This window comes from Ceratotherium simum, chromosome 33, assembly GCF_057802395.1.
Source record: "Ceratotherium simum simum isolate JZ-2026a chromosome 33, ASM5780239v1, whole genome shotgun sequence".
NCBI lineage: Eukaryota > Metazoa > Chordata > Mammalia > Perissodactyla > Rhinocerotidae > Ceratotherium > Ceratotherium simum.
Genome location: NC_141932.1, coordinates 19,944,270 through 19,963,952, shown reverse-complemented (window position 1 = coordinate 19,963,952; position 19,683 = coordinate 19,944,270). Strand labels below are relative to the sequence as shown.

Genomic DNA, 19,683 nt, shown 5'->3' with positions numbered 1-19,683 from the left:
CCCTGACCCAGAGTTGTGGGGACTTCCCAGGACACCAGTGCCCCAGGCTTGTGTTTGTCCAAACAAGGGTGTGTGCATGTGTGTGTGTGTGTGTGTGTGTGTGTGTGTGTGTATGGGGGGAATCACAGCTAAAGAATGAGACATCTCAGCAGTTTCCAGGGAACCAAAATGTAGAAAGAAAGGAAAGGGGAAGGCACGAAGAAGGGAGGCAGGAATGAGAGGAGGGCAAGGGAGAGTGCTGGGCAGAGACCCCGCCCCCACCCATGTGACCAAGTTAGGCACTCCTGACAGGGAAGGAGGCTCAATACAGAGAGCGGAAGGACAACAGAGCTGACTCATCCAGAGCAGCTGCACTTGTGAGCATTTCTGGAGCCCAAGCTCTTCTCACAGAGGGAGGGACAGAGCAGGCCGCAGACACCATGGTGCCCCCCTCAGTCCCTGCCCTCAGAGGGCGCGTCCCCTGGCAAGGACTCCTGCTGGCAGGTGAGAGAAGAGGATCCCCTGAGGGTGGGTGGGAGATAGGACAACAGAGACTGGCTGGGGTCTCCTGGGGAGGGAGGACAGGGCTCTGAGAGGGAACAGAAGACGTCTGTTTGGACCTGAGGGGAGAGGACACAGGGGACACTTCAGAAAAAAACACAACCAGGGGCACTAAACATTGTCCTTACTAATAAACCTCCGAAATTGACAAATAAACACCAGGACATGGAGGGTTTTGGGAACACTCATTCATTAATCCACCCACAAGTATTTGAAGCCTGTTCCAGGCACTGGGTCACAATAAGATCAGACCAATCCCTGCCTTGATGGAGCTCATGTTCTACGGGGAGGAAAGACAGAATGTGATGTCAGGGACTTACAAGTGTCACGAAGGGAACAGAGCAGGGAAAGGTCAGAAACTGAAGACAGGGGTATGTAGAGCAGGTGGTCAGGGAAGTCATCTCCCAAGGATGCCCCCGAGAGTGAGCAGGGCACTGAGGGCAGTGAGGGAGTGAGCCGGGCAGACACCTGGGGAAGAGTATTGGGAACACAGGAAATAACAAGCTCAGAGGGGCTGAAGTAATGGTGGTCATGCTGCTGACCTTGACCAGTAGACACACACACACACACACACTCACACACACGCACACACTCCAAGTCTAAGAGATGAAGAAACTTGCTCAGGACCCAGGGCCTCATCTTTCCATCCCAATACATAGGTCCAAATATTGATTGATCTCTCTCTCGTCCCTCCTAGTCTCACTCTTAATCTTCTGGAACCCGTCCACCAGTGCTCTAACCATTGAATCAGTGCCATACAATGCTGCTGAAGGAAAAGATGTTATTCTACTTGTCCACAATCTGCCTGGGAGTCTTATCGGCTACGGCTGGTACAAAGGGGACAGAGTAGATCCCAGTCAACAAATTGCATCATATATGATAGGCACACAAAATACTACCCAAGGGCCTGCATACAGTGGTCGGGAGATAATATACCCCAATGGATCCCTGCTGTTCCAGAACACCACCCAGGAGGACACAGGATACTACACCCTTCAAGTCATACAGACAACTTTGCTAACTGAAGTAGGAATTGGACAGCTCCGTGTATACCGTGAGTGATTCTTCTCTGACCTCTGGGTGTTGGGTGGCGTGAATTGTACTTCATACACACAGAATTGACAAGCCTGGACTATGTCTATATCCCCCTCTGCATTATGTCTCATGCTGGGGTTTGAGCATTTAGTGTAGGACACACACAGTGGAGACAAACTTCAAAAGATCAGAATACCCTACCCTAATTCCAGCCCCTACAGAGAGATGGAGCAGTCTAATGGGAGTAACTCAGCAGAAGGAGATCGATCAGTCTCAGTCCAGCCCCTGGCCCCCTCTGCATGAACATCACCCTGTGGAAGACCCTGTAGAGCTTGGTCAGGGCCTGGTCTGTTGAGCCACCTGGGAACCTCATAGAGAAGCTCAGCCCTGAGAAGCCCCTGTCCAGGTGCCTATCCCAGGGTTTCTGACTCCAGTGACCCTGGAGAGCCTGTGCCAGGGTTAGATTTTGGCATCCTGGGCAGGACTGACTGGGAGCAACAATTTCCTGGCTGCCTGAGTCCTGAGGCTCCTGAGCTGGTCACCAGCCAGGGCTCAGCCCCAAGAGCTACATCTGGGCAGGGGCAGAGTCTGCTCCTTCACCTGACACTTGGCATGGAGAGCACAGATGAACAAGGTCCCCAGGCCATTAGCCAACTGCTCTGGGGGCATAGAGGACTCCAGAGGATGGTTACCATGCCCAGGGAGGAAGAGAGGACAGAAGATGCTCCTGGGATCTCCTCATCCACCAGGGATCAGTCCCAGGGACATCTCTTTCTTGAACACCATTTATTTGGGCAGCTCCTCCATACTAAGCTTTAGGTCAGGTATTTGGGGGTATTTTATGGTTACTTCACAAGCAACATGGTAATCCAGAGACTATTTACCATTTACCTGATTTTATTCAGTGGAAACTGAGGCACAGGGAGAAACAGTCACTGAATCAGGGTCACACAGACCATGAACAGCAGATCAGAGTCACAGCAAGATCTTAGTGCAGCCACAGCCCTGACCTCTCCACCACCCTGGGGGCCTTATTAGGCCTCTATGGACCCGAGACTAGCCATTGGATTAGATCTTTTCCTCTTAGGGAGCCACAGTTCAAGGTAGAATTTCTGGTCTGAGGATTGAGAGCAAATGGAGAATTACTCTATTTTTATTCAAGAACTAAATTACCTTCATCAACAATCAGAGTCACTGCAGAGAATGTCCAGGCCACCCCCTCAGGTGGCTGATCCACATCTCCCTGCACTGGACTTGAAATCACGTATTTGTTTCCTGATGTGTTGGTGTCACTCCCCTTGGAGTATAAAGGAAAGGACTTTGCTTTCTCACACCCCACTCTACACCTGCAATCAGCATAGGTCCTAACAACTCCATTGCTCTTTCATGAAGGAAGGAAGGCTTGAATGGTGAATGAATGATCCATAATCTCTTCACAGATGGCAACCTGGGTGCAAAGTCCTAGGAGGTTATGGCCACTCCTGTTCCTGGTCTCTCCACTGGCTGAGACTCATGTTCCATCCTTCGGACCACCAGCCCCTGAGTCCACTCTGAGAGAAGAGTCTCATGATGACTGTGGGGCTGCTCAGCCATGGGAGGGTTTTCAGGGCTGTTCTGGCCCTGCCCCTGGGGCAGCCATGGGCTCTTGGTGCCTAGGGTCTTTGAAGTCACTTCTAATCCCTGTGCTCACAGCCTTTAACATTTCTGGCTCTCTCTGCTCCATCCATGTCTCTCATTTTCTGCCTGCTTCATTCCAGCTGGGACTGCCACTCTTCTGCACAGTTTATTCCACCCTTAAGCCTTTACCGGATACTCTCGCTAACACCTGTGGCCAGGTGCACCCTCCCGGGCAATAGTAAAGGACACAGAAATCAGTGGGAGCAGCAGCCCCTTGAGGCTCCATCACGAGCTAGTTTCCCCAGGTCACCAGGAGAACAAGACTCCACTCTGCCGCATTCAAGGCTCTTTCCCTCCATGATGGCAGTAAGTGGAACAAGCTGCGTGACAGGGCCATGTGACCCCTTGATCTGCTCTCTACATGACTCAACCAGGGAGTCAAAGGCAGAAGGACAGGTCTACAGGCCCCAAAAGCTCACAGGCTCATTTCACCCCTTTGACTCCTGACTCACATTCTCATCCTGGTGAGGCTTCCATTAATCTAGCAGTTTCTGAGACCTTCCCAAGGTGGGGCTGGTCAGACCTTGCACCATCTGACTGGTTTACTGCCTATTTCACACATGTGGGTCCTCATGATAACAGCTTTACCATAGGATGCTCTCAGATGGTGAGATCCACCAGCCACTGTCCTTTCACTTACACACTGCCCAATTTGGATGAATTTGACCAAATTTGTGTTTCCTGAGGTCAAAAGAAAGCCACAAGCAAGTGTTAGACCTTCTTCCAATTCTGCCTAACTGTCCATAGAAGTTGGTGATGGGGACCTCTTTCCTAAATGTAACAGATAACATTTTGACTAATTTGATAGCATTCCTCCCTTTATATAACAGACACCTCAGACTTCCCCCTGATCAATTCTGTCCTCTTAACAGGACTCACATGTCTCTCCCTACCAAAGGAGTCACTGATTTCAAAAGCACTTTAGCATCTTCCTTTGATCATAATGTGATCCTGGTTGGACTGCAGAACTTGGTCTACGACCTTTAGTGCTCTCTAGAGAGATATTCCTCCAGAAACTGGTCTTAGATATTTGGGGCATTAATATTAATTTTCAATATGGAAACAATTTAACTTCTCCTCAGATTTCTGTCTCATAATTGTGTTTACAAATGGTCCGTGCAGGCTAGATTTCCTCCCCACTTTCCACTGGCCACCCCTTCTGCAATTGAAAACATCCACTTGTATTTCAGGAGAGATCAACATGGTCCTCATTATCCTCTGCAGTGGGAGAAGGGACTTTAAAGTCCAAGGGCAGAGCACATGGTTCTGCTGCCAAAGCCAGCCAGCTCCCGCCTGTCCCTCTCACTCTTTTTTGGATCATTTCTAGTCTTAACTCTGCTCTACCCTTTATGGAGTCACTGTCTCGTGCCAGTCACCATGGAATACCTGGGCAGACCTGCCCCACTTCATGGCCCTGCAGCCTGAGTACTGAAATGACCTCCAGGCTTACTTCTGATTTCCCTATATGGTATTTTTACCCATATACCCAGTTCCAAGCTAAGCTACTCAGTCCTTTCTGGGTTTAAGAACTATAGGAAGGCCCATCATTACCCATCTTTAGGATAACCATGGAAAGCAAGTCCTCACGGAAAACACATCTGGCTAGGCACAGTAGATGTGTGGGTGCTGAGGCCCTTTCTATTGCACAGACCAGAAAGGGCCTCAGCACCCACATATTTCAGGTGAGGAGCCCAAGGTTGGTCAGACAGTTAGCTGGTCAGTGAAGAACCAGGAGAAGCTCTGGTTGGTTTCTGACTCCCAGTCCTGTATCTTTCCATAACCAACCCTGATGCTTATTTGATTTGGGAAAGTCTGTGAATTCTCCCAGACATAAAGCAGGTGGCTTTACATTCTCTGAGTGCTCAGATCCTCATGCATTTATCTTGAGATACACAGACCTGCCCTATTGTTTTAAGGACTCAGGTTGGCTGAGAGGTAAGAGATGTCAACCCTGACTGAAGATGCCTTTGGAGGAATCAAAGGTACCAACAAGGCAGTGTTCTCTCTGTTATCTGTGCAGGGGAGTTAACCAAACCCAACATCACAAGCAACAACTCCAACCCCATGGAGGTTGAGGACACTGTAGTGTTAAGATGTGAACCTAAGACTCAGGACACCACCTACCTGTGGTTGATCAACAATCAGAGCCTCCCGGACAGCGCCAGGCTGGAGTTGTCCCTGGACAACAGGACTCTCACTTTACTCCATGTCACAAGGAATGACACAGGACCCTATGAGTGTGAAACCCAGAACCCAGTGAGTGCCCGTCGCAGTGACCAATTCACCTTGAATGTTCTCTGTGAGTAACTTCTGTCCCTACCTGGCCCAGGCTACCCACCCAAATCCACACTACCAGAGGCCAAGCCACATCTGTCCCTCTCAGCTCCAAGTACATGGACCTTCATCCCTGGACACCCAGGCTGGCCATGACTTCTTATCCCAGGCAAATTTTGGCAGGCCCCGTCTTGAGCAGACTAGGAGGGGATGGCTGCTCTTGTCTTGAGACATTTGGGGTCAACAACCTCTGATGGGAGAAACAGGTTAATGTCTCAGACTCAGGATGAGTGAACACAGAGAGGTCATGGTTGGGACTTTTTAAAACAAGGTTGTGATCTGGGTCAGAGGGACACTGTGGCCCTTGTACAGACCAGGAAATTCCTCTTCCTCTGATTACATCATGTGTGGCTTTATTCTGTTTGCTCCAGATGGCCCGGACACCCCCATCATTTCCCCCTCAGACTCCTATTACCGTGCAGGGGCAAACCTCAGCCTCTCCTGCCACGTGGCCTCTAACCCACCTGCACAGTATTCCTGGCTTATCAATGGGAGGCCCCAGCAATCTACACCGGAGCTCTTTATTCTCAACATCACTGTGAATGATAGTGGATCCTATACCTGCCTCGCCCATAACTCTGTCACTGGCCTCAATAGGACCACAGTCAAGACTATCACAGTCTCAGGTAAGTGGGTCCCCTGGACCATCGGCACCAGGCTCTGGGGCGGAGGTCGGTCCGGTTTTCAGAAAAGAGCATTGAAGAAGTTATTTCCATCCTGTGTGCATGGACACAAGCAAATCCCAAATCTGCCCCTGAATCCTCCCACAATACCTCTGCAGACTCTTCCTTTCCTTGCTCTCTGCTTTCCCAGGGCAAACGTGGATCCCACCTGGAATGTGGGGAGGGCGTTCTTTCAGCCCCAGAAAGCCCCATACAGGGGACGGGGCTTCACAAAGAGAGAAGGAAGAAGGTCCTTCTGCTCCCATCTCACCTTTTGACTGACTCTGCTCTGATGCCATCTGTGGTGGGACAGGGGCATGTGGAGAAGGTACATGGGCAGCCTGTCCTCAATCTGGCCAAATTGTGCCACCCATTGACACCAAAGCCTTTCTCAGGCCAGGCTTCAGGAAAATGGGAAAAGAGCAAGCCTCAGTGCAGACTCCTCTGAGCTGTGTCACAGCTCTGAAGTCACCAGCTGTATGACACTGTGTGACACCAGCACATACATATACCAAAGGAGAACAATGAATGATTGCGCACACTTGGAAAAATAGGTAGATTCATCCATGGGATGGAAGGAGCAGTGCCAAAAAGTTTAGAGTTTACAGAGAAGGCTAAGAGTACCAGCCTTTTATTAAAACTGTGACCACTTCTCTGTAGAGATTTCCTTCTCTGTGATATTCAGTCCACAGGCCAGCAAGTAAAAGTCCTATTCAGATTGAGAAATTCTTTAGATTGTAACTTCTCCAGGTCCTAAGGTCATGATGACTGGCTGAGCCATGCTCATTCTCTAACAAATTATTTAACAAAAAGGAAACACCTTCCTGGTGACTGACAAACAATAATGTACAATAAGAATTTCACAATAAATAAAAAAAAAAGGAAACACCTTCCCTTCTCTATGTAAAGCTACCACACTAGAGAGGGGACCTGATCATTCATAAAGTCACAGAAAGCTCTCGCAAAGGGCCACACAAACGCCAATGAGAGAAAAATTCCACCTGGTGATGAAGATGCTGGATGTGTGGCCTGGGAAGATGTCCCTGGTGCTGATACTATGGAGATGTCCAAGGGAACAAGTCTTGGGTCATCCTGAGGGGATCTGGGGATCAAAGGAGAAGATACAGCCCCCTCCTTACTTATTGTCACCTGAACGAGACACTTGTCCTTCTGCAGGGGTCAGGGGCATCTTCTGGGTCACCTTTACAGATCTTACTGTGGTATTTGAGAGCTGGATGAGATCTCTGAGGAAAGAGTGAGGCCCCAGGCGCCAGGCCACTCTCAGTCAGTCACCTTCTCTATTTCTCCACAGAACCAGTGGCAAAGCCCTCTATCCAAGCCAGCAACACCACAGTCACAGAACATGAGGATGCTGTGGTCCTGACCTGCCTCACACAAGACACTGGGATCTCCATCCAGTGGTTCTTCAATAACCAGAGCCTACAGCTCACAGAGGGGATGAAGCTGTCCCAGGACAACAGCACACTCACCATAGACCCCGTCAGGAGAAAGGATGCCGGGGACTATCAGTGTGAGGTCTCCAACCCGGTCAGTTTCAGCAAAAGTGACCTCCTCAGCCTGGATGTGAAATGTAAGTGAACACTTGCCCCATCCTATATCTTCCTGGGATGATTACTCTACCAATGGTGTGCAAAATGGATAGAAGTCACAGAGGGCAGAATATCAATCAAGAGACCATTACAGCAAACAGAACTGTAAAGTGGTAAGAGCTCAGTCTCTGAATCAAATACACTTAGTTTCTTATCCTGGGTCTGGCACTTACTATGTGACCCAGCACAAGTTTTTTTTGTCTGTTACCATTTTTTTAATGTGGTAAAATATACATGAGATTTACCCTTTTAACCAGTTTTAGGTGTACGCTTCAGTGGCATTAGTATATTCATATTGATATGCAACCATCACCACTATCCATTTCCAAAACTTTTTGATCTTACCATACTAAAACTCTGTACCCAATAAACAATAATTCCCCACTCTCTACTTCAACTCCTGGTAACCACCATTCTACTTTCTGTCTCTAGAATTTGAGTATTGTAGGTACCTCATTTAAGTGGAATCAGATGATATTTGTCCTTTTTGTGTCTGGTTTATTTCACTTAGCATCAATGTCTTCAAGCTTCCATCCATGTTGTGGCATATATCGGAATTTCATTCCTTTTTAAGGCTGGATAATGTTCTCTTACATATATATTGTCACTTTCTGTTTATCATTCATCCATCTACAAACTTTTGGGTTGTTTCCACCTTTTGGCTGTTGTGAATAATGCTGCTATGAACATGGGTGTACATATATCTGTTCAAATCCCTGCTTTCAGTTCTTTGGGTATACACCCAGAAGTGGAATTGCTGGATCAAAGGGTATTTCTTTGTTCAATTTTTTTGATGAACTGCCATATCATTTTCCACAGTGGCTGCACCATTTTACTTTCCCATCAGCAATGCACAGAAATTCCAATTTCTCCACATCCTTGCCAACTCTTGTTGTCTTCTTTTTCTTTTTAACATATATAATTACATCATAATGGGTGTGAGGTGGTATCTCATTGCAGTTTCGATTTGCATTTCCATAATGATTAGTGAGGCTGAGCATCTTCTCATGTGCCTATTGGCCATTTGTATATCTTCTTTCGATAAATGTCTTTTCAAGTCCTTTGCCCATTTTCTGATAGGATTTTTTGTTATTGTTGAGTTGTAGCTCCCTATATATTCTGGATGTTAATCTCTTAGATATATGATTTGAAAATATTTTCTCCCACTCTGTGGGTTGTTTTTTCACTTCATTGAATGTGTTCTTTGATGCACAAAAGTTTTTAATTTTGGTGAAATCCAATTTATCTATTTTTTCTTTTGTTACCTGTGGCTTTTATCCAAGAAATTATTGCCAATTGCAAAGTCATGAAGCTTTCACCCTATGTTTTCTTCTAAGAGTTTCTGCAGTTTTAGCTTTCACATTTAGGTCTTCGATCTATTTTGAATTAATTTTTTGTATATGGTGTTAAGAAGGGTTCAACTTTGTTCTTTTGCACGGATATCTAGTTTCCCCAACACCATCTGTTGAAAACACTGTCTTTTCCCCATTGAATGGTCTTGGCACTCCTGTAAAAAATTATTTGATGATATACGCGAGAGTTTATTTCTGGGATCTCTATTCTATTCCATTGGTCTATATGTCTGTCTTTATGCTAGTACCACACTGTTTTGGCATCTGTAGCTTTGTAGTAAATTTTGAAATCAGAAAGTGTGAGTATCCCAACTTTGTTCTTTCTCAAGATTGTTTTGGATATTTTGGGTCCCTTGAAATTCCATATGAATTTTAAGATGGATTTTTCTATTTCTGTAAAAAAAAGTCATTGGGACTTTGATAGGCATTGCATTGAATGTGTAGATCTCTTTGGGTAGTATTGTCATCTTAACAATATTGTCTTCTAATTCATGAACACAGAATGTTTTTCCATTTATTTATGTCTTTTTTCTTTTAGCAATGTTTTATAGTCTTTCAGTGTACAAGTCTTTTAACTCCTTATTTAATTCCTATTTTATTTTTTTTGATGCTGTTGTAAATGGAATTGTTTTCTTAATTTCCTTTTCAGATCATTTATTGTTAGTGTTTAGAAATACAAATGGTTTTTGCATGTTGATTTAGTATCCTGCAACTTTGCTGAATTTGTTCATTAGTTCTAACAGTTTTTTTGTGGGATCTTCAGTGTTTTACATGTAAGTTGATGTCATCTGTGAACAAAGATCATTTTACTTTTTCTTTCCAATTTGGATGCATGTTATTTTATTTCTTACCTAGTTGCTCTGGCTAGGACTTCCAGTACTATTTTGAACGGAAGTGTCAAAAGCAGGCATCCTTGTCTTGTTCCCTATCTTAGGGCAAAAACTTTCAGTCTTTTATCATTGAGTATGATGTTAGTTAGCTGTGGGTTTTTCATATATGGCCTGTATTATGTTGAGGTAGTTTCCTTCTATTCCTAGTTTGAGCATTTTCATAATGAAAGGATGGTGAATTTTATTTACTGATTTTACTAATTCAATCTCGCTACTAGTTATAGGTCTATTCATATTTTCTATTTCTTCATGATTCCATCTTTGTACGTTTTGTGTTTCTTCTAGGAATTTGTCCATTTCATCTAGGTTATTCAATTTGTTGGCATATAATTATTCATAGTACTCTTAAAATTCTTATTATTTCTGTAGAATTGATACTAATTCCCCACTTTAATTTATTTTAGTAATTTGAATTTGATTTTAGTAATTTGAATCTTCTCTCTTTTTTTTTAGTCAATCTACGTAAAGGTTTGTCAATTTTGTTAATCATTTTTGAAGAAGCAACTTGCAGTTTTATTGATTTTATTGTTTTTTCATTCTCTATTTATCTCCACTCTAATCTTTATTTCCTTCTTTTTGCTAGTTCTAGGTTTAGTTTGTTCTTCTTTTTCTAGTTCCTTACATTGTAAAGTTAGGGTGTTGATTTGTGATCTTTCTTCTTTTTTAATGTAGGGGTTTAGAATTACAAATTTCTCGCACAAGACTACTAATTTCTCTGAGCTTCATATTCCTCAACTGAAAATTGCAATAAGAGTACTTGCACTTCATGGTATTGTTTTAAAGATTTTATTTATTTATTTTTCCCCCAAAGCCCCAGTAGATAGTTGTGTGTAAGATTTAACGTAATAATCAATTAAACCCTTAGCAAAATGTCACACAAAGTGGAAATGTTCCATAAGTGTTAGCTGCTATTATTACTACTGTTATCATTAGCCTCTATGAAGTCAGGAAGTCCTAGAGTCAAATTCCAGATTGACATATTACTAGCCATATGACCCTGGGTAAACTTTTCACCACTGTAAGCCTCAGGTTTTTTTTGTCTGTAAAACGGAAACAATGTCTATCTGACAGGGTTATTATATGAATCAAATGAGATATATGTAAAGTATACAGCACAGATCTTGGCAAGTAGTTAACATTAGTATTAATCATTATCATTGAGTTGCCTGATAAAGGCAACAGAAATAAAAAAGAAGAAACAGATGCAAAAGGTATTATATATGGGGGGGGGGCACCAGAGAAAAAAACGTTGGGCTTAGTTTCTGACTCAATATGGGAAAGGAAAAAAAGGAGTTGAGTGCAAAATTTCAGCCTAGGATGTCAGTTTTTATCCCCTGAGATGAAGCCAAGATGAAATTAGACACACAAGATATTTATTGGGAAAAATGCCTGTGAGAGAATATAGGACAGGAGTGGGAAGAGCATCGGAAGTTCCTCAGACCACAGATCTGATGCAGATCTGATCTCTGTAAACGAGAAAGAGAAGGAAGAAAGCTTTAGTTGCAGTGCAGTTTTAAGAGAGTGTCTACAAGGCTGACAGGGAGTCCTTGAGCTAAAGTCACCCATCAGAGGAAAATCGTTTCTTGCGGAATTGGGATTGCTTTCATATCCCCGCTGGGAGCCTTTGGGAAGCGTGGTCTCTGTGCAGTGAGCAGTGATGGTGAATGGAGATGGTGCCTTCAGAGTGCACTAGCACAGGCCTCCCATCAATTAAGTCCCCACCACAAGAGACCTGAGAGGCACATACTCATGGCTGCCACATCTGGCACACAGAAAAAGATGCAACCATGAAAAGGTGGGATGTTATAACATACAAAAAGAGCCATCAGCCTTTCTCACATTTCCAGAGCCTTCATAAACATCTGAGTACAGAAAGGCCAGGATGCAATCGAGGCAAGTCTGACCACCAACTTAGAAAGAAATACAGTGAGAGGAAAAAATTTACAAGGACATAGTCAGCTAATCACCCCACAGCAATCTTCCCACAGAAAATTTATCCCTTGAAGGAACAAGCAGAGACTATTCCATGTTGAGAGTTGTTTCCCAGGGCACCACCACTGTAAAATAATGTCACCTTCACTCATTCTCTTTTCTTTCCATGACAGATGTTCCAACACAAGGAAGTTCTGGCCTCTCAGCAGGGGCTATTGCCGGCATCGTGATTGGAGTGCTGGCCGGTATAGCCCTGATAGCAGCCCTGGTGTACTTTCTGTATATCAGAAAGACTGGAGGGTATGATGGCCTTTCCTCATTTTCCGCTTTCTCCAAGGCTAACCACCATGCTTGGGAGAGGGAAGGAGCCTTCAACTCTGTCTCTGGGCCTGGATCTGCTCCTCCTCCTTCCTAAACTTCTGCTTCTCAGCACTAATTCTTGCAGATCTCTTCTTCCCTGGTCTTCATGCCTCCTGTACCCTGCTATCTCTTGGACATGGTTATTCCCATCCCCGTCTGGTTTAGAGGAGGCAGATCCAAGTATGTTTCTCTGTCCTCAGGGAAGCCAAGGGCCAAGAAAGAAAATGAATGAGGAAATGGAACGAGAGGCAGAAGAAAGTGAGCCCTGTGCTCTGTTGGCTATAGGAGCAGAGGGAGGGCTAAGACATGAAGAGAAGCTAAGAAAAAGCAGAAACAAACAAAGGTCTCTTGGGCAATAAATAACGTGAGAAAAAAAACAGCATCTACCCATGAAAGGGGAAAGGTGTCAGAGTAGAAGTAGGCTCAGAAGCAGATCATAAAGAATGGACCTAAACGTGCCTATCCAGCAAACAGGACAGAGTAAACATTAGAAGGAATCATGGGTAGACTGAGGAAGGAGGCCCGCAGAGGAAAGGCAGTACTCACCACGGTATAAATGAACATTGAGGAGCCCCGAGGAATTATCTGCTGACAGTGTCCTTCTCATTCAAGGAGCAAAGATCCTATGCTCGGGAATAGCAGTCACAGTGTCTGATATTTATTTAGGGCAAGTGACCAGCGCGATCTCACAGAGCACAAACCCTCAGCCTCCAATAACAGTAAGTAAAGTCACTCACGTAGTGAGAGCTGGTGTGTTCCACCACATGCCCTGCCCTAGCAGGGAATCCTGGATTCCCAACCACTCCCTACCTTCTGAATCTTTAGAGGGGATCTCTACTTCCCAACCTTAAGTTGGCACCCTTCCTAACCACAAAAGATTACCCTGGGACACAGCCCTGGGAGAGATGCTCACTCTGCCTGGGCCAGACAGGCCAGACTAAGATAGACATGTTTCCAGTACCTATTTCCTCATCCTCCTCCTTCCCCCTTGTGCCTCTTTACGGATGTGGGCATTCTCCCTTGGTGAGACTTTCCCTGTTTTGTGGTGCTCTGGGTGCTGTGGGCCTTAATGCCCCTCCTTGCCACGGAAGCCTGTTGCTGAGAAACACATCAGTGAAAAACAAATCAAGGCCTTGTGACCAGGAAAGTCTTCAGAAGTGGACTGAGGCCTCCTGTGGCTCTACTCCTGCCCCTCTTCTGGTACTAATGTCCTGGGTCTGGACCACACACTCTGGATAGCCAATTCCTTAAGTGATCATGGACCATCTCCCCACTCCACCCTCCCACCACCTGCCACCTCCTTCAGCTAGAAATCACAACAGCTTAGGAGAACCATCATTCTAAGGCCATAAGTCAGCTTTTGCATATTCATGGGTTGGTAACTCTTCTTTTGCTTCCCCAGGTCAGGGCCACTCTGACAACTCCCCTAACAAGGTAAGCACAGCCAGTGTCACTGGTTCACTTTCTCATGGAAATATCTCTGTGTAGCATGGGTTATTCTTAAAGACAGCAAGGTGAGACCAAGTTTGGGTCAAAGATCCTCAGTGCAGCAGCAAACAAAGAAGTGTCGGTAAATGACCCCCATGAGTCTACCTCATTGCAAGCATGTGGACTTTGGAATTATCCCCATCCTGTGTTTGAATCCTGGCTGAGACTCTTAGTACCTCTGTGATCTTGGACAAGTAGCTTAACCTTTCTGATCCCCAGTTTTGTCATCTGTAAATGGGCACGCTGCCTACTTCAAAGAGAAGCTGAAGAATTCAATGAGATACAAATATAAGGCACTCAGCACGGTGTGTAACACAAGGAAGGACTAGATCATTCTCCCTCCTCAACCTTCAGTCTGACTCTGCTCTTACTGTCAAAGGATAATTTCCATTCTAACGAGTCTGAGGTCTTAGTTCCTTTACTTTATAATAATTTTACCAAATTTTTCCCATCTTAACCTTTCAATAGCATACACACGTATACTGAAAAATGTTTAAATCATAAGTATATTTTAACAATGTATGAATTTTCCCAAGTTAAACATACCCATGTGAGCAGCAACAAAATCAAGAAACAACACGTCATCCTCCCCGCAAAAAACCCTCCAGTTACTTCCCTCCAAAGAGTACCCACTATCCTGACTTCCAGTGCCCTAGATTAGTTTTGTCTGTTCATGCTCCTACATAAATGAAAGACTCAGTATATCTTTATGTGTCTGGCTTCTTTCATTCAAACTTATTTTGTGAGATTCATCCACATTGTTTTATGCATTCGTAGTGTGTTCATTCCTGTTGCTGTATCATCTCTCGTATTCCATTCTACGAATACCATAATGTCTCTTTTCCAATGATCATTCACAGGATGTTAGTAAGCAAAGAAATGGGTTATAAAAGCCCTTCTCCAAAGCTAAAAGTTTCAAAGTGGTGATAGCACGTGGTACTAAATCACACTAGACCAGGTAAGGGCCTGACCTATGACACTGATTTAACTGACCACTTCTCACACCTTTCAGGTCGATGAAGTTACATATTCTTCCCTGAACTTCAGTGCCCAGGAATCAAAGAAACCAACTTCAGCCTCCCCATTCCCATCAGTCACAGAAACAGTTTATTCAGAAGTAAAAAAGAAATAATGCAACCTGTCCTGCTCGCTGCACTGCGGACTTATTCCAAGCTTCTCATCCCCATCACTAGAAGGATCCCTTCACCCTCAGGGAAAAGAGGAAGAAGCCTCTTTCCTCCCCTTAATTGCCAAATGAGGCATCGTAAGGCTGCCTGGTCACAGCCCCTCCCTTCAGTGTCAATACATGGAAAAGTACATCTGGGAATCTGTAGGAAACCCAACCTGCCTAGTCTTTGAAATTTGGCAAAGCAGACCTTGGGAGAGAGTTGCCAGAACCTCCCGCCCCTCCCCATCTCCTGACCTAGACTTGTTTTAAACTTACCTATTCAGAGCACACTCACTTTCCCACCCCAGTCCTGTCCTATCAGAGGCTAACTTGAATTTGCCATGAGCTTGGGGTTTCTGTCCTTATCCACTGAAATGCACATGCCAGAAAAGAACAGAGAAAAAGTAGAAGTAAAAAGCTTTTCCTGTCTCTCCAAAGCCCAGAGTGAACCCACCAGACACAGGAAAACAAATATAGAACCAATTCTGAACTGGGAAATTCTACACCTTTCTCCAATGTCAGGGTTGCCTATCTATAGGACCAGGGCCTAAGAACCATCCTGCTTAGCTGGAATACCACCTAAGCCCTTTGTCAACCCTGTCTTCAGAGAACCCACTATAAGCAACTAGGAAAACTATCTACCAAGGTCCATAGGTGAGTCATAATGGAAAATGCAAAAAATATGCATGCGCATTTTAATCACTTTATGGGCTTTATTTAAGTAACGCCCACAGAAGGAGGGGTTACAGCTTTAGGGAGCAGTCAGCTGTTAATAGAGACAGTCTGCTGGGAACTGGGGAAATGAATCAGAGAGCTACCCTTCAGAGATCAAACAATTGTTAAAGAATGCACAATTTGGGGTATTGGGTTTTTTCCCTTTTCTCTGAGACATTTTGCCATTTTAACTTTTGTAACTGCTTATTTATGTGAAAGGGGTTATTTTACTCAGTTTAGCTGTGTAAGCCAATCTGTCTGCGTTAGGTGAAAGAAGCCACCAAAATCCCTCAAGTCCCGTTGGCCAGGAGCTCCTCAAGGCTTCTATGTCAGGGGCTCCAAATAGAAAACAAGAAGCAGCTGTTTTCCTCCTTCATGGCTAGAAACGGATCTCACTCAGTTTCTAGGTTTCTCAGACCAATCACCAGCCACCGTTCTATCCCATGTGTCTGCCTGTGCATGTTCTGTCTGTCTGCCCGCTCACTTTCTCAGGAAACCCTGGCCCTACTAAGGTGCATTTGGTCCTTGAGAAGTGGGAGCACCCTGAAGGGAACACTATCACTCATGCCATTGGCGCTATTTACAACCGAGAAAGCTGCACTGGTGCCGACGCTCCTTAGGACACAAGGGGAATATTATAACTGGGCCCTAGGATTCTTGAACAGCCTCTGAAATTTGTTTTCTCCCAGGGGGTCTATGACTCGTAATGTGTGTTAGGATAAAAGGAAGGGCAGGAGAAGGAGAGGCAAATGTACTTCCCACCCAGCTTTCCACTGTACAGATGGAATCACTTTGGGGCTGTTGAGAGAAAGGTTTTATTAAATATTGATTACTTGGTCTCATGCCGTGTCTAAGAGGGCCCCTCAAAGAGGGTTAGTCAAGAGTTCTCTGTACTCAGGTACCTCTTTCAGGGTTTTCTAACCCTGACACAGACCGTATACACTTCCCCTCATCCATGCTATTCTGTGTTATTTAATTTTGCCTGGCTAAGGCCACTTCTGAATTATTTGCAAAATGTGCTGTATATTTATAATAAAAATTATATATCGGATATCAACATGCTGCCTCACAGTTGAAACTACTTTACACAATGTCTTCTTTACAGGCAGAAGAAAGAGAAATTGCTTGACTGGGCATCAGAGTAAGCCTATTTCTAAGTCCACAGACATTTGATCTAGTGATCAGAGAATTAGTTAAATTCATTTGCACACCTGCTAACAAAGTGGGTCTATCTAGAACCAACAGGCAACAGCTCCAACCTGCTTGAAAGAAAATGCCTGTCTTCCTCCCAGAAAGAAGATGATTTCATGAGGAAAAGATCTCCCAGCCTCTTTCTTAGGGACAAGTAACCCTTCCTGCACAGGTGGCTCCTGTGAATCAGATGCAGCAATACAGCTTTCACTCACAAGGGTCTCCACCAGTTCAATCACATAGAAATCTCTCTAGCACCTTCTCTCTTCCTTGTCCCCAGTTCCTTCAGATGGTCAGATCTCGTCTGGCCTGAATAACGATCATTTATTAATTCCACTAAGTATTAACCTATTATCTCATTTCCTTCACTTCCAAGCAATTGAAACATGTGTGCTGTCTTTCCCCTTCCTTATCACCTCATTTCTCCAGGGCCTCTGCCGTTGTGCCTCCAGACACAAGACTGCTGGAAGCAGCATAAAATCAGTATCCATCTCTTGGCCAGATTCAAAGGTATTTTCACCGTCCTAACATTGTTCACTTTTACAATATCTAAGACCACAGACAACTTTTTCCTTCTTGGACGCTCTCCTCCTTCCATCCCCACCAATGCACTGCACCCCCACACCAGATTTAGTACTCAGACCCTGCTTGTCTCCTTCCACCACCCTCTTTCCACAGCTCAATGACATCTCTGCAGATGCCTCCTACATCTCTATCTCTAGCCCCTGCTACTTCCTAGAACTCATGACACTCACACTCAAATACCTTCAGCCCTCGCCCTTTTGTTTCCCAGGTTCAATACATGCTCAAAACCTATTGATTCTTTTTTAAATATCTCTCAGTTGTATTGTTCTCTCCATTCCCATAAACCCTAATTTGTTGAGAAACAACTCTGCTGCTGGAAGTACAGCTTGACTTCTTGTCTCTGGTCTCTTCACTGAAATCTTCCTTGCATACTACTGCCTCATTACCTTCCTAAAAACTGGTTCACTCTCCTACTCAAGAATCTACAGTGGCCTGCCCTGGCCTACCAGACAACTTCACATTTCTTCCTCTATACTAACATTTCTTACTTTCTTTACCACTACTCTGTAGTATAATTCCTCCATTCTGATTAGATTTGTCGGCTTACCCATCCCTGCCCCTCCACCTCATATACTCATATAATTCTTAGTCCCAATGATATGCCTGCAAAAACAAACACCAAACAGGACAATGTTCTCCCTGTTCTCTCACAGAGGAGTTACCTACACCAGTCATCACAAGCACAACTCTGACCCTGGGGAGGACAAGAACCTTGTTCCATTAACATGTGAACTTTAGACAGAGGACACAATCTACCTGTGACTGGGAATCTTTTCCTGAGGACCAGTTCCTGTCTTCATGAAATCTGACTGAGCACCTACTGTGCTACAAGTCTCAGTGTTAGACTCCATGAAAGATACAGAAATGAGAAAGGCAAGGTCCCTATCCCAGGGAACATAGAGCCTAAGACAGGAGATGAGACAGGTAAACTATAATAATACAAAGATATAAATGGGAAAATGCCACAAGAGAAGACAGAGATATTCAATGAGAAATACAGTTACAAATTAGAATGACTGGGAAAATTTTAAAAACAACTGATACTTAGACCCTACCCATAGATCCTGATTTAATTGGTGTGGGGTGGAACTCAGGAATTGGTAATTTTTTAAAGCTTCCCAGATACTTTTAACGTGTAGTCAGGATGGAGAACCTCTGCTGTAATAGGTAGGACTTGAGCCTAAAGGCAGTTGTTTTTAGCTAAGAGTATGAATCAGAATTACCTAGAGAACTTTTTCAATGTACATAATAAGCCTATAAAACATCCCTGAAGAAGCTGATACAGTATGTCTGGAATGAGACTGGGCTTGTGTATTTTGAAAAACTCCAGGGTAATTCTCATATATATATTGTATTAGGAAACACTGACCTAAAACAGGGAGGATCGAAAAACTGGGGCGTTGGGAGGACATTCCATGAGATGGGCATGAGATGAATAATCTATTCTGCAAGTCACAGAGAAGTATTCAAAGAGAAATTATTGGCAAACAGCTAAACTGTAAAATACCAAGTCTTGTGAGGATGGGAAACAACTGGTATTCTTACATATTGGTGGTGGAAATATAAAATGGCACAACCACTCTAGAAAAGAGTTTTACATTTTCATATAAAGTTACATATACTCATACCGTGCAGCAATCCCACTCCTAGGTATTTACTCAAGAGAAATGAAAATAGATATCCACACAAAGAGTTATACATGAATGCTCATAGCAGCATTATTCACAGTACCCAAAAAGGGGAAACAATGCAAATATCCCTCAACATGGGAATGGATAAACAGAATGTGGTATATCCATACAGTGGAATACTAATTAGCAATAAAAAGTGCACAAAGTACTGCTAGAATAAGATAGATTAATCTCCAAAACACTATGCTGTGCAAAAGAAGCCAGAAACAGAGGAGCACATATGATATGATGCCATTTAAACGAAGTTCAAGAATAGGCAATGGTAATTAGTGGTGTTAGAACTCACCATAGTGGGTGGAATTAACTACAAAGTTGCACAAGGGAGCGTTCTGGGCTGACGGAAATGTGCTACATCTTAATACACATGGTGATTACATGGGTATATACCTTTACCAAAAACCAAATTATACACTTAAGATGTTTACGAATTTCAATGTATTTAAATTTTCTCTCA

At 44.2% G+C, this 19,683-nt stretch overlaps 1 protein-coding gene across 1 annotated transcript; it reads left to right on the top strand.

The window, feature by feature from the left end:
- Positions 1–353: 353 nt before the first annotated feature.
- Positions 354–16,819, top strand: CEACAM5 (CEA cell adhesion molecule 5). The gene is made up of 9 exons (XM_004441580.3): positions 354–483; positions 1,238–1,594; positions 5,273–5,551; positions 5,958–6,212; positions 7,561–7,839; positions 12,206–12,332; positions 13,059–13,111; positions 13,795–13,826; positions 14,893–16,819. Exons 1-9 carry the CDS (start codon positions 420–422, stop codon positions 15,010–15,012), a joined length of 1,566 nt encoding a protein of 521 aa, XP_004441637.1. The 5' UTR covers positions 354–419; the 3' UTR covers positions 15,013–16,819.
- The last annotated feature ends 2,864 nt before the right edge of the window (positions 16,820–19,683 follow it).

Excerpts from the sequence above, each read along its gene's own strand:
- CEACAM5 (XM_004441580.3), top strand. The coding sequence starts at position 420 with ATGGTGCCCCCCTCAGTCCCTGCCCTCAGAGGGCGCGTCCCCTGGCAA. Across the intron at positions 6,213-7,560 it reads CAAGACTATCACAGTCTCAG|AACCAGTGGCAAAGCCCTCT; the intron begins GTAAGTGGGTCC and ends ATTTCTCCACAG. Across the intron at positions 12,333-13,058 it reads TATATCAGAAAGACTGGAGG|GGCAAGTGACCAGCGCGATC; the intron begins GTATGATGGCCT and ends ATATTTATTTAG.